General features: G+C 34.5%; 1 protein-coding gene across 2 annotated transcripts; it reads left to right on the top strand.

Annotated features, from left to right (window-relative positions):
• The first annotated feature begins 12,770 nt into the window (after window positions 1-12,770).
• LOC120125744 (cation/calcium exchanger 4-like) lies at window positions 12,771-15,233 on the top strand. 2 transcript variants are annotated; one of them, XM_039144101.1, is made up of 2 exons: window positions 12,771-15,003; window positions 15,061-15,233. In XM_039144101.1, the coding sequence occupies exon 1, from the start codon at window positions 13,013-13,015 to the stop codon at window positions 14,987-14,989; it is 1,977 nt and encodes a 658-aa protein (XP_039000032.1). In that variant the 5' UTR covers window positions 12,771-13,012; the 3' UTR covers window positions 14,990-15,003; window positions 15,061-15,233. The 2 variants fall into 2 exon arrangements, with proteins under 2 accessions (XP_039000032.1, XP_039000031.1); XM_039144100.1 differs by having other exon boundaries at window positions 12,771-14,997; window positions 15,055-15,233.
• The last annotated feature ends 820 nt before the right edge of the window (window positions 15,234-16,053 follow it).

Genomic DNA, 16,053 nt, shown 5'->3' on the forward strand with positions numbered 1-16,053 from the left:
TCAAGATAGGAATTAAGTAGTAATGTTCTATAATGGAGTCAATGCACCCACGAGGATAATGCTAGATGCCTTGGCAAATGGGACATTGATCGATAAATCAAATGTAGAGGCATTTGACATCCTGGATAGGATTGCCAATAATGATTATCAGTTTTCATCTTCAAGGCTTAGAGTCAGGTGAAAAACACCTGGGACATTCGAGTTGGATGCTACGAATTCTGTGTCCGCCCAACTTTCTATCATCACTAATATGTTGAAGAATTTGCAACGATCAAGTGAGGTGAAAGAAGTGAAGGCATCAAACACAACATGTCTATTTTGCTATGGTAATCACCATGAGACTGAGTGTCCGACCAATCATGAGTCAATTAACTATATAGGGAACTATAATCGAGGTAATAACAACCCCTATTATAAAACCTACAATCCTGGATGATGTCAGTATACAAATTTCTCTTGGGGAAATCAAGGAACCAATAATTCTAGTCAACCCACTAGACAACAAAATTTTAGCGACTCCCAAGTTTTTCAAACGAATATGCCATGGCATAATTCTAACAAGGGAGTACCATCTTCATCCAACACAAGCTCTTTGGAGGCCATGATTCAAGATTTTATAGCAACCACGAAGATCATACTACATCCATAAAAAACCAAGGAGCCTTATTACATAGTCAAAGAGCTTTTCTTTAAAGCCACAACTCATCTTTGAGGGCCTTGGAGGGTTAGGTTGGCCAAAATGCTAAGGCATTACATTCTCGCCCACAGGGCAGTCTACCTAGTGATACTGAAGTCACTAAGGCTAAAGACAGAGAGCATTATGGTACATTCACCTTAATGAGTGGCACTAAAATCTATAAAGATGTTAAGTTTAGGGGGAGACACTCAAAGAGCCCATTCATGAGATTGTACATGAAGATCCAGAGATGTAAGAAGATTCCCATTCGATGGAAAAAAGAAAAATAAGAAAGAGGGTTCAAAGAGTGCAACCAATGAAAATAAGAAATATTTTATCACGATAAAGGAAAAGCCTCCATCAGCAGGAGTTGATGACCAAAGTTGCAGAATTTTGTCGCATCAAATTTTATGCACTGATAATCACTTGAAGCTTGATGAGGAAGACGAAGAGGAGCTCGAGGATATTTCAAAGGATATGAGTAAGTTTAGCTTACTCATAGATAGACCAGGTACGAAATTTGAACCTTTGAATTTCATTGAATTTACTTATCCTAAACCCAAAGTAATTGCCCATCTGTCTAGGCTAGAAATTCTGAAAGAATTAAGGAATGAAATGGAGATTAAGGAAAAATTCCCTAATAAGAAATTATTATTTCAGCAGCACTTTTTTGGTATGTTGAATTTGTCAATTTTCTCATTAGAGGTGTTTTGATTCCTTACTTGAATAGCCAGGGAAAGAACAAGGTTATACACGATGGTGGCTAATGTTATTGGGATGACCCCTACCTCTTCAAAGAATTTTTTAACCAAATGATTAAAAGTTGCCATAATAAAGAGAGCGAAAAGATATCTCATTCCACTACCATTAAGCTTCATACAGAGAGCATTTTGAAAAAGAGAGGAATACTGTAAAGGTCCTATAATTCAGATGTGAAAGACATGAAATGACAGGGCAAAATATTTTGAAGGTGGAACTGTTATATGTGTAGGGCATTTTGGTCTATAATGGTGCTCCGATCGAACGCGAAAAAACTACCATAACAATTCAAGATGTTTTGGAAAGAACAGACTCCCAAACATATGGACAAGGGTAAAGCCCTATAGTAGCTGCACCCACTTAAAAAGAAGACTTAATTGGTATTGGCACAAATGATGACATTGCTGATGATATCCACCCATCTGCATAAACACCATGGCAAATTGCAACACTTTTGGCCAAGCATTGTCTGAAGAGGACAACCAATCACATTTGGACTTCTCAACCTAAGGAATCTAAACACTCCATCCCCACACCATTACGTAAGCACCCGCGTCGCACAGCCGCCACAACACGACCACCATAGAAAGTGAAGGTATCTTGCATTGCATTGCATGTATTGCATAACATGTAGTCTAGTTTAACTTAGATTTTATTTAGCATTGAGGACAATACTTCTCCCAAGTTTGTGGGAGGTAGGGCTCTTAATAGGTCATTGCATGACAATATTAGTAGAATGAATATGCCATGACATTAGTAAGTGTTCAAGTTAGTTTTTTGGAATAAATTAATGATTCTCGATGATGAAAAACTCTTTATGGCTAGAATTGAATGTACATGACTATTGAGAATGATAGAACTAACTCTAGAACTTGCTTCTTTGTAACTTTTTGATACACGATTGTATGTTTCCTATGCTTAAGGAACTTAGAAATTTTTTTATAAGAGAACTCTTGCATGTCTTGGCATAAAACTTTAATAATGACCTTGAATGATGAAAAAACCCAAATGTTTCTAAAAATGAAATGAAATTGTGAATAAATGCTTCGATATAACTGTAGAGGTATACTCCACTATGCAATGGCATTTCCTGGATATTGCATTTAAATAAATGGCAGACACAACATATGAGTGAATGAAAGTGGTCATGGGATGACTCTGCCAATAGGCTAGGGAATGGAGTGTTTACTCCACCTCATTGTCAAGTCTAGAACGGTAGGTGTGATGAGTTGACACCCCTCGTAGGAGTTAAAAAAAAGAAAAAATAAAAAGAAAACATTATGGGAGTAAACTTGTATTTAAGTGACTAATAAATATCGTAGCAAAACAACAGAGCTTGCCTAGAAATTTTCTAGATTTGTTAAGCGTGGACTAGATACAATCACGCACATACACACAAAGGATCTTGCCCTAGGGAACAATAATTGATTTCTTAAACTAGTCTAGCGTGTTGAAGACAACTATTATGAGGGTTGAGATTTTATCTCATAAGACTATCTTGGACCTGAACTTGCCATGGTATTTTTGTTTTGCTTACTATTATCCACTGCTTGAGGACAAGCAATAGCTTAAGTTTGGGGGTGTGATAACTTTATAAAAATGCTATATTTAGGGCATTTTCACTTAAGTTATTACTGTCTAAAAGCTCACATAGGATCATATAGATGTATTTAGGAACATATAGTTGCATGTGGTGGATATATATTTTGTTGTGCCATTTTATTTTGAAAATGGTGATGTGTTATGGGGAAGGTGCTTTGTTTGATGATGTGTAGGATTTGAGAGCAAGGATGCAAGGAGAATTACCGTGAAAAATTGGGAATGCTAAGCAGAATGTGAATGTCACGACAACTCAGACGACACCTAGGAGGGAACAAAAAGCTAGTTGTCATTGTCTTCACATACTCTCAGCTGCCAACCACCTAGGAGGGACCAAAAAGCCAGTTGTCCTTGTCTTCACATACTCTCAACTGCCAGCCACCTAGGAGGGGACCACTGCCAACTTTGTACCACCCCTCACGTGAAGGGAATGAACCTTGGGGTATCATGGGAATTTTGACACAAATCCCTAGGTTTATTCACCACTATAAATAGGAAATGAGGCCACCAAATTTCTAGAGGGATTGGAGATTTGATTTTTAGACATTTGAGCTTAAATTCTTGAGAGGACAGGTGGTTGAAAAAAAGTTTCCACCTTTTTCTTTCCATTCATCTTTTCTGTGACATTCCTCCATTAGCAAGTTAGAGGGAATGACGAGCTAGACGGCCAAAAGAGCTAGCAAGCTAGGGCGGTTCATGGTGGCCTAGAGGAGCTTCGATAATGCATGTCGAAGGTTTTCCCTCCATCCTTTTATTGTTCTTTCTCACTTATCATATTTGGGTTGTAAGGAACGAATGAACTTTATGATTTGTTTCATGGATTATTCGAACCCCACCATGAACTACCTCTATTCGGTGGGAGTTCACTATGGATGATTAAGTTTGTCTTTAATGGATGGTTGTTTTTCTTTATGATTTTATTTTCTTTCTTATGGTGCTTAATGACTTAAGGTTGTAGGAGGTATGAGAGTAGTCATTCCTTAGGAAAATACTTAGTGTTCGAGAGAAGCTAAGTAACTCATCTTTAGTGTTCGAAAGAAACTAAGGAGGATCAATATAAGGAATGAGTTTTAGATAGTAACTAGACCTAATCCCTCTTAGACATAAGGTTAGGATTTTATTCGAATAAAAGGAGTAGTGTTCGATCGAGAGGTTAGATGCTAGTGCTAATGTCGAGTGGTATTGCCATGACTTATTCTGTTGAATTGATGGGATCCCTGCACCTACTAACGCTGAGAGGTATTGCCATGGCATTTTTAACCTATCGAGTCCCTTGGCTAGAGATAGCACAGGGTACCTTTAGTAAACTCTGTCGGGAAAGTAAGACATAGAAGTAAGACCATCATGAGAAGATAAACTTAAGTTTCCTAAGTGACTCATATCATTCATTCCCATAGTATCTTGTTGTGTGAGGATTATCAAGTTATTTATTCAAATCTAGTGTTTACATTTTGTTTTGTCTTCACATTTTAATTTGATTTCACTGCACACAATTTATTTTGCCACGAAATCTCCATTTGCTGCCACATCACACTATCATTCCATCCCCACCAGCATACATTTCACATTGCCTCAACATTCTCATTAGTACATACCATCACACTAACTATACTTAGATAAAGTGGTTCTTTGCTTTGATTGAACTTATAAATTTCCTCCAATCCATGTGGAGACGATAGTCACTCATCACTGTATTACTTGTTCGATTGTGTATACTTGCACATACTTCGCGTCCATATTTAGTACTCACAAAATGCGGACACCTGGGCCTTGTCCCCCATAGTAAGAGATTTTTTCATATATGAGATAATATAATGGAAAAGTTTTTGGCATGAATTTTTTTCAAAGCATTGACTTATGAAATAGCCCAAACCTTGTTTTTTCTAGTGCATGGCTTTAAAATAATATCTCCAAAAAACAATCCCATATGCCAAGATTACGAGAAATTATTATGAAACATCAATGACAATTGATAAAGTCTTTGTTTTCTTTTTCTCATGAATGGGTCTGAAATTGTAAAGGAAGATATAGATGAAGATGAAAAAAATAAGTGAAGACTGCATATTGGGTTCTACTGAGATGGCTAATATAAATGAGCCATGGACTCCTCCATAGCCATATCTAACTTGGGTAGGAGAGACACTTACCCAAGGTTCATAATTTTTATAATTATTATATTTGTAAAAAATGGTTTTATCTAAATCATATGTCTTATTATTTTTAATACATTTATTAAGGGTAATTTTTCTCTAATATTTATTATTAGGGGTCTACTCTTATAATTTATTTTTCTTCTAATACTTGTATAAATGTCCAATTGTTTGTTAATATTTTTTCTAACATTTGTTATTAAGGGTTCAATTGTCTCAATATTTATTATCAGGGGCCTAATTTTTTTCTAATATTTGTATAAATGTCTATTTGTTTGTCAATATTTTTTCTAACATTTGTTATCGAGGGTCCAATTGTCTCAATACTTATTATTAATGGCCTAATTTTTTTAATATTTGCTATTAGGGATGTCCATTTAAAATTCAATTTCTTTTCTAATATTTATTTGTTACTATAAGTCCATTTTTTCAATTTTTTTAGTAGAGGTCTATTTTTTTAATAATTGTCACTACAACAAAACTGTCCTACAACGACATTTTTAGAGTAAACGCCACTAACTATAAACATATAGCGGCGTTTACATTCAAACGCCACAAAATGGTAACTTTAGCGGCGTTTTTATACAAAAACCTCGCGATAGAATAGTACTTTAGCGGTGTTTTTATACAAATGCCGCAATAAGTTCACACATAGTGGCATTTTTTCAACAAACGTCGCGATAGAGTAGTACTTTAGCAGCGTTTTTATAAAATCGCCGCTAAAGATGCTTATTTTAGTGGCGTTTTTATACAAACGCCGCTATAGACTTGTACTTAGTGGCATTTTTATACAAATATCGCTATAGACTCGTACTTTAGTGGCGTTTGTGTTTACAAACGTCGTTATAGACTCGTACGTTAGTGGCATTTTTATACAAACGCCGTTAAAGGTTTGTACTTTAGTGGTGTGTTTATACAAACATCGCTAAGACTCTTATTTTAGTGGCATTTTTATATAAAAGCTGCTAAAGACTTGTACTTTAGTGGCATTTTTTATAAACGCTGCTATAGACTCTTGTTTTAGTGGCGTTTTCTATAAAAACGCCGCTAAAGACACGTGTTTTAGTGACGTTTTTATACAAACGCCGCTAAAGAATCATACTTTACTTTCTTCTGTTTTTACAAACACCGTAAGTTTACAATTTTTAAAACCCACCACCCTTAAACCCTTTTTCATTTTTCCCACTTTCACATGTTTTTTTATTCCTACCGGAAGTTAAACATAAACCCTAAACGAAACATCTTTCTCTAAAAATTGAAACCCAATGGATACGGCGAAATTGAGTGAGCTCAAGAAGTTCATCCAGCTCTGCAGATCTAATCCTTCCCTCTCCTTCTTCCGCGACTATCTAGAAAGGTATTTTCAATTTTCAATCACTTTCTCTTTGTTTCAGATATTAATAACAAGAAATTTCCCCAATTGTTAGTGTTGGAGCATTGCTTTCATCTTCATCTGACAGTCATGGAGCCAGCGACGCCAAATCGGTAACCGTTCTAACAATTCAAAAACAATTTTCCACCAAATCATTATGTGATCTGACAATTTTCCACCAAATGCCACGCTCTTCTTTCCATAAGCTTATTCTTTCCGCTACTCTCCAGGACAAGAAACTGGTAAAAATACTAGAAACCTAAGTTTCCTCTTACTTTAATATTTCGTTTAATTCAATATTTTAGTATTGAGAAACTAGAGGCCGATAGGAATAGATCATGGGTTTTGTTGTTATGTATTATTCAATTACGGGTTTTTGATATTTTTTCTTCTTTTGGGTTTTGAATTGTGTTTTTGAGAGTTGGAGATTAAATTTGAATGTTAAGACCTGCTAAGAGTATGTTTGGTTGATGGGAATTAGGGTAAATATTTTGGTAGCTGGTGTGATATGATGTTTAAATAAAATAATAGTAGTTTGTTTGGCTACTGGATGAACTGGGTAACGTATAAAAATGGAAGAAACTCAAGATCTAAATTCTTCTTACAGAGTCCTTATCAAACAAGTGGTGGATTGAAGCTGTAGGGATACTTGCTGGAATTAATTTTTCTACGTTGATTTCGAAATCTGTATCATCCATAGTTTGTCATCTGTTTGTTTGACATTTCTTTCTGGTTTATGCTGCTACTGAGTTTGTTTGTCTCAGGCAGAATTCAGTTCACAGGTATACAACTATCTCATGTTTTTTCATTCGGATACTTCCTTTCATTGTTTTCTTGTTTTTTCTTTTTCATTTTTGGTTATTTGTTTCACTTTCGACTTCTTGTGCGGATTCGAGTCTCCAAAGATGATATGGACAAAGAAAGAGGGGGCAATTATGGAGGAATATAGAGGAAATAGAAATGCTAGTGGAAGGATGCAAGTCGCTCACTGGGCTCTGGTGTAGGAAGGTTCCAAGGTATTAATGTTCACTCATGTACTTTGTACACATCAGTTGTTGCATTAATTGATGTGTAAGGTCTTTAGAGTGGAGATCCTTACCCTACTTATAGCTATGATCTGATCTATTTGTTTATTCAATCTTTAGCACTACTTCTGTATTATTTTTTATAATGGAGCTCAGTAAATTTTGTATCAACAATTGATGGGGATAGGTATATTGTTCCATTCATTGTCTGCAGTGACGTCCTTTCATTTCGCTTATTGTTCAGACTTGAGATTTTGCTGGAGTTTAAAGATTTAAGATTAATATCATCAATATATTTTGGTTGGAATTATAACTTGTGGATTCTAACTTTATGTTGGAGTATTTTACAACTAAACCCGAGTTGATTGCAGTATGTTGAGCGCCTACCAATTGGTTTGGAAAACGTAATTCGAACAATGTCTTCTGAAACAGTGAAGCACCTTTATAACAAATGGTACCATCTACACAATATGGCAGTGATAGTTGTTGGAGATTTTCCTGATACACGGGTTAGTATTTATTTGTTAGCATGACAGCTCTATTATGAGTTGCAACATAAGTTTGTTTATCAGTCAAGATTGCTCAACAATTTCTCTATGTTCTCTCTCTTCTAGAGTGTTGTTGAGTTTATAAGGACCCATTTTGAGGAGAAAACCTCTGCATTTGACCCTCCAATAATACCATTATTTTTGGTTCCTTCTCATGAGGAGCCATATTTTCCGTGTTTTGTGGAGTCTGAAGCTGCTGGGGTAAGTACACTTCAAGTCTTGAACTTATTTTAGCATATTTATTTGTAGGAAATCGAAAAATTATAATTCCGCATTTTTGTCATTGCTTGTAAAAGTCTGCGGTGATGATTATCTATAAGATGCCAGCGGATGAGCTGAAGACAGTAAAAGACTATAGGGACATGCTTGTAGAGTCCATGTTTCTACAGGCTCTTAATCAAAGGTTCTTTAAAATATCTCGTGGAAAGGATCCACCATATTTCTCATGCTCTGCTACCTCTGATGATATTGTTCGCCCTTTAAAAGCTTATTGTAAAGAAAAATGGACTTTACCGCTATTTGAGGTTTGCTATCCATTTTTATTTTCTCTTCACTTTTTTATATTCCTTCTTGTTTCTCAATAATATCATGTTGCAGATTCGAGTCTCCAAAATGTGCTCTGTCAACTGCTACGGTGTACAAAACACCAATAGGGGACTTACCTATTGATCTGGAAGGTGAAGTAATGTCCATTTACATTGAGATAAATGAAAATGTCTTATATATTTACGCAATTGCTGCATGTTTCTGCAGTCTGATTCAGTTCCGGTTGGTGAAGATCAGAAGCAGTATTTAGAGTTGACTCGTGAGTTAGTTGAGCTTCATCAAAAAAGGAAAACTGTTTTTTACTTCCTTTCCCCACGAAGGAGCAATGAAGACTAAATTGTAGTGAAATATTTTTTTAATTGAAAGTGAAAGAACCTAGACTAAATTCTAGAAAACAATGTCAAACTACATTACATTTAATTTTAATGTTTATAAATTTTAAGTTATTTTGTTAAGTATTTTTCTACATAACTTGTGTCTTAATTAAAATGTATGGTTGTCGTAAATTAGATAAAGCTACATGATATTAAATTTAGTAAAGCATAAATGAAATATGCAAAATCAATTATTCTTAGCCAAAGAAAGGTAATTAGTGGCGTTTGTATCCAAAAACGCCACTATAGATATGACCTTTTGCGGCGTTTGTTTCAAAAACGCCGCTATAGATACGATCTTTTGTGGCGGTTGTTTCAAAAACTCCGCTATAGATCTTGACCTTTTGCGGCGTTTGTTCCAAAATGTCGCTATAGAGCACGACCTTTTACGACCTTTGTTCCAAAAATGCCGCTATAGATATCGACTTTTTGCGAAGTTTGTTCCAAAAACACCGCTATATATCTTGGCCTATTGCGGCATTTTTCTTTCTCTCAAAAGCCGCTAACTTTAGCGGCGCTGGTATGGCCGTCGCTTCTTGCAGCGTTTTTCCTATCGTCGCAAGTACTATAGAACTAAAAAAACGCCGCTAAAACTCTGTTTTGCTGTAGTATGTTATTATGAGTATACTTAAAATTTACTTTTTCTTTAATATTTGTTATCAGGGTCTCATTTTTCTAATACTTGTTATTATGGAGCAACCCTTAGGGTGCGTTTGGTTCACAGAATGTAAGATTACCAGTGGGAATATAAGATTACCAGAGAATAGGATTACTGGGAATGTTGTATTTAATGTTTGGTTGGTTTAGCAGGAATGTAAGATTACTGTGTTTGGTTAAAGGAATAAAAGATTATTGAAATGTATATTTGGCCAAATTTTCCTTATTATATATTTGTATAATATTACAAATTGTAAAATATTTATATATTTTCTTTTAAAAAATTAAATTCATAATATTTATATAATTTTTTTACAAAATTAAAAATATAAAAAAGGTTTAATGAAAGGGTAAAAAAAAAATTTAACCCCTAAACTTCATATAAAATTTTAATTATAGACTTTTTTTTGTAAATCTAAAATAATTTAAGAATAATTTTATAATTTAACCTTCGTAGAATTTTTATTATTAAATGACAGAAGAATGATATTTTTGGAAAAAAATAAAAATTTAAGGGTATTTTAGTCCAAAACTTCGGTAATGTTACAATACCTAAGGGAAGGGAGGTAATGACATTCCCGGTAATATATCCAAAAAAATCTACTATTGGTAATAAAACATTACCGGGAATGAGATTCCCGGCCAACTAAACATGGGAATGTGGGATTCCCATCCCATGGGAATCCCACAATCATTTAACCAAACACCCCCTTAAAGTTTATTTTTTAATACTTGTTAGTAGGAACAATTACTTACATAACGGTATGTAACCAAAACAATGACCGTTATATAGTTGTAACGACATTGTCCAAAACCGTGATATCCACAATAACATATGTTATTAAAATTCACAATCACGATACTTGTGGTGACCACAATATCATCAATTATGTCCGCAATAGTGATAAACACAACGCGACTAAAAACAAAAATGCAAATTGTAATTTAAATCTATATGATTAGGGAGCCTAAATTTTTAGTTCATTTCGAGGACCAGCAAAATCTCATAAACGTGCCTGGACTCCTCGAACAAGAATTGCTTGAGTGCCTTTTCCATCCCAGTAAAAACGAATTTCTTGTTCACCGTTTGTTACATTGTCATTATAGTGTTTCGTTAGCGGAGTAAGAATCCCACCAGCTTCAGCTTCTACATTGAAGTCTTTTTCCACCAGCAGATCCCGCAACATGAAAATTCAGTGACACTTATTTGTCTGACAACCAATGGAGACAGAATGGTGTCTCAGTAACTTAACTAATATGCCAACCAAGAAATCAATTGGACAAACACCATTGCAGAAGGAATTAGTTTCACAATCATCATCAATTACCTTAATATAAATGTCGAAAATCCGCCTCCCAAGTTTTCCAGATCTCGTGCTATTGGTGATTTCAATATCCGCAAAGTGTAATCTCATTGAATAACTCCCATTCTCTAAACAATAACGATAATAAGTAATTGAAAGTGGAGATAGATGCGTTGTAGAATACAACTGGTTAGGCATGTTCGTTGTCTGCTTCACATAACGCGACGCAACATTCGTTCATCATTATCGTCCCTAAAGCCTCCAATGCTACTAAAATCCCAATTGTCTCCATTCTTATATAATGTTGCAGCACCACCTAAACTAGATTTCGCATCTCCCACATACGTTGTTCCATTCACTTTCACATCATATATATATATATAATGTGTGAAAAAGACTTGAACTTTTCATTTATTTTCATGTAAATAATATCCAATGAGACTATATAACAAATATACAAAATGTTTTGGGGCCAATATATAACATAAACACAATACATTTTTCTCCTTCGCAACAAAGTTTGAATAACTTTTGTTTATATCTTTGAATTACGTTTATAATGGTTGGTAATAAATATGCTGCCCAAATTATTAGAAAATCCACATTTGATCGTTTTGATCATTTTTTCCATTAACATTGGGAATGCCTTGTAGAGAATCAAAACAATTGAAGAATCATCTGATATAAAGTTGCTTTGGTTGAGTGTCGAGAAATAAGAACAAGAAGTAACTAAGATTGAGAGCGAGGTAATCACTTGCAAAAAAAAAAAAAAACTGATGTATAAACATGAGAAGAGAGAGAGAGAGAGAGAGAGAGAGAGAGAGATGACTTTTCAACCCAAATATATAGGTCTTAAAAGTGGCAGATTTTAATATTAAAATAAGCCAGGTAATCAAGCAAGCTGTAATGGAGAAAACGATCGACTGGCAAAAAAACTAAATTGAAATCTTTTAAAATATAACAACTAAAATAGTAGTGATAAGAAAGTTCAGTTGTTATATTTGTAATTTACTCATAAATAAAAAATAAAGGGGTGATATAAATAGGATAAGCTACCTGTTTAGTATTTGAACTATTACATTTGTTTTGTTTTGGAATATAAATTTTCATTTATTTCAAAGTCATACTTAACCTTTATTTTATATTTCGTTTTGGTACCCACAGTTAAAAATAGGATAACCTTTATTTCAAAGTCATGTGTAAATTACATCATTTATCACTTATCTATCTTCTCACTCCTATTTTGGTAATTAAAGTTTAAAAATTTTCAAAATTTAACTACTCAACTTTCAAATTGTTCATATTTTGATCACTCTAATTTATTTTATTAATAATTTTTGTGACATGATTTTTTTATTTTTTTATCAATATATAATTAAAATAAAAAAAATTAAATTTTAAAGTTAAAGAAATTAAATTAAGAGTAATTTGAAATTTAAGTAATTGAATTAAAAAAATAAACTTCAGTGACCAAAATAGGAGTGAGAAGATAATTGAGTGATTAATGATGTAATTTACCAATAAAAATATCATGTTGTAACAGTTTCGCTAAGTTTTTAACGGCAATTTACCAAAATAAACTAAAAATTAGGAATGATTTTAAAATGAATGAAAGTTTAAATACTCAAATAGGATTAAAAAATAATTTAGGTACTAAACTTGTTGTTTACCCTAACAAATAAGTTTAATAATTTCATGAGAAATTTCGAACTAACTTCCTATTTTTTATTTAAAAAAAAAAACTTCCTTATTGTTATCAACGAACTTCGTTCGAAAAACCGCCCCAAGAAAGCCATAAAATTTCCTTCTCTCTTTAATCTTCGTTTTTGCATCTAAAAATCTGTCTACTTCGATCATCGGTACGTATTCTAAATTTCGTAGTCATTTTCTCTCCTGAATTCAAAGGTTGGGGTTTCCTACTTAGCTGAAAACCCTAGCCTAATTCACTTTGTATTAAATTTTTGAAAACCTTAATGTTTTGGTCTATATAACGAGATTATTTATGAGGGATAATTGTATTTATACTAAAAGAAATCCCAAAATTCATGGGATTTTCAGTGGGTTATCTTCCTTGGTTCTATTTCTCTTTTTCTACACCCGGGTAGATTTCTTAAGAAACCCTCATATTAGCCAATCGTCTGGGTTTCTTAATCATAATTTGACTAAAAGGACTGGATTCCCTTATGTGTTTGGTCATGTTATACTTCGTCGAAGAATTAGTGAACTTTATTCCAATTCATCGCATTTAGCTCCCTGGAATGATCAACTGAATGAGTTGAATGTAAGCTCGAGCAACCATGCTTTCTGTGCTGGATTAATGGATTATAAGGGTTTTGCTAATCAATGTGAGTTCTTGAAAGCCAATCCACAATGTTCTTCGGAAGGTTTCTTTGATTACATTAGGTTCTTCTATTGTGGTTGTGGTGAATTTAGTATAGTGGGCCATTTGATATTGGGTTTTTGGCTTGCTTCTTTGTTTTACCTATTGGGAAACACTGCAGCCGACTACTTTTGCTGTTCATTGGAGAAGCTTTCGCTTCTGCTTATGTTGCCTCCAACTGTTGCTGGGGTTGCACTCCTTCCATTAGGAAATGGGGCACCGGATGTGTTTGCGAGTATAGCTGCATTTTTGGGGACAGATACAGGGGGAGTGGGTCTTAATAGTGTATTGGGTGGTGGAGTTTTTGTTACTTGTGTTGTTGTAGGGGCTGTCTCCCTTTGTGTAGCAGAGAAGGGGGTCCAGATTGATAAAAGATGCTTCATTAGGGATATATGTTTCTTCCTTTTTACACTCATGTCACTTACAATCATATTACTAATTGGTAAGGTGAGTATTTTGGGTGCCATTGCATTTGTCATGATCTATGTGATTTATGCATTTTCCGTGGTTGCAAATGAGATTCTGTGGAAACATCCCAGGAGGTTGAAATTGGATGTTGTTACACAATTGCTTCCTGTTCGAGGAAGTCTGTTTTCACAAGGAAACGAGGAGGATACTTTCCTATATAGTTCTTTGCTTGATGTGGACTCCGAAAACGATCCACCCCAACTCCCTAGTTCCCTGCCACAATGGATGTGGGCTACAAATGTTGCTATTTATTCAAATCACTTAAATAAGGCTAGTTCATTAGCTGATGAGAGGCCTCCATGGGGTTGGACTGAAGAGGGCATGGAAACTAATGACACACCATTCTCATGCTCTAAATTGTTATTGCTCCTGGAGTTGCCACTGACGGTTCCAAGGCGACTAACAATTCCTCTAGTCAATCAAGAATCATGGTCAAAACCATATGCTGTAGCTAGTGTTTCATTGGCTCCTGTTCTGTTAGCATTTCTGTGGAATAGCCAAGGTGATGTGGGCTCCCAGATTCGAGTGATAACATGGTGTATCAGTGTTGCAGCTGGTTGCACTCTTGGTGTTCTTGCATATCAGAATACTGTATCTGATCATCCACCTCAGAGGTTTTTAATTCCATGGGTATTAGGGGGATTTTTTATGAGCATTGTCTGGTTTTATATTATTGCTAATGAGCTTGTTGCTCTGTTGGTAGCATTTGGTGTGATTTTTGGAATTAATCCATCCATTCTTGGAGTAACTATCCTGGCGTGGGGCAATTCAATGGGTGATTTGGTGTCAAATGTTGCACTGGCAATGAATGGCGGTGATAGTGTGCAAATTGCATTGTCTGGCTGCTATGCAGGTCCCATGTTCAACACACTTGTTGGGTTGGGCATCTCATTGCTGCTTGGAGCTTGGTCAAAGAGTCCTTACTTGTACTTGGTTCCTCAAGATAGCAGCTTGTTTTGTACCGTGGGCTTTCTCATGTCAGGATTAATCTGGGCACTTATAGTTTTGCCTCGGAATGACATGCAGCCTAGCAAGAGATTAGGACTGGGTCTTATAATGCTCTATATGTTATTTCTTTCACTCAAGGTGAGCAGTGCTATGGGATATATATCACTGGGTGGTTTAAGCTGATTCATTTTATAGGCGGGTAATTAGGTGAACAGCAACACATTAGAAAAGATTGGTGAGATTGATTGATTAACCTGATCAATGTTATCAGTTTCCATGTACTATCAGCTATTTGTTTTCTATGGCAGAGAAAGCCACTGTTGTTGTTTCCCTAGGCACGATGTAAGATTTACTTAGATAGGCAAATGATATAAACTCATTAAATTCATTGTGGGGTTTCCGTATTTCTTGGAAAAATCTCAAACCACGTATTCTACCACTAATCGTTTGTTTGATCATCTATTATCCCTTGATCTGGACTTTCCCTGTTGCATGTAACTTGTGTATCCTTGCATTATGAAATGATATTTTCCTTGGTGCTAGATTTTTTTTTTGGCTGAATTCATTTTGACAACATAATCTTTTTAGCTTTGGTATTCATTTATGGTTTGCTTTTTTAACATGTGATTCTATCGTGTGACACTAACCTACAAAATTGAGATCCATTTTTTTTTTGTTTATTGTTTATGGACTGAAGATAGTAGAAATAACTCGGTTGCAGACGCTTGTTTGAATATGTAGCAACTGATACATGTAGCTCTACTAAATGATTCAGAAGTAGAAACAAAGGTTATTATTATTATGATCATCATCACCACCAAAGAAGTCTGTTGTTACTTCATTGCTTTGCAATAGTGTACTTTGGCTTGGGGTGATTTCTTGATGGATGGTTCAAGTGAGTCTTCTTCATTCAGAAAGCCTAGATGTGTACGGGAAGCGGACACGATTGTTTAAGGTTAAGAATGCATATTTTATCAAATTATTCTTGAGAATTTTTTTAGCAAATTGAATTCTTAATATTAAAGTGAAAATATTTACATGGAAGTTCATATTAAATATTATTCTTTGTTTCTAATTTATAAATTTTTTTATACAAAAAACTTAATATTTATTTTTCTATTATTTTTATTTTTTATTCTTTGAAAATACATAAAGACATTCTAAAATGTACATACTTACATCGGATAAGTATGTGTTTATCTACATTTGTTTTTAATTTATTCATGCTATATATAGGGGTCATCTAA

The sequence above is a fragment of the Hibiscus syriacus genome, unplaced genomic scaffold (assembly GCF_006381635.1).
Source record: "Hibiscus syriacus cultivar Baekdansim isolate YM2019G1 unplaced genomic scaffold, ASM638163v2 tig00110442_pilon, whole genome shotgun sequence".
NCBI lineage: Eukaryota > Viridiplantae > Streptophyta > Magnoliopsida > Malvales > Malvaceae > Hibiscus > Hibiscus syriacus.

What these genes read in the sequence shown, in the direction of transcription:
- LOC120125744 (XM_039144101.1), top strand. Translation starts at nt 13,013, where the DNA reads ATGAGGGATAATTGTATTTATACTAAAAGAAATCCCAAAATTCATGGG.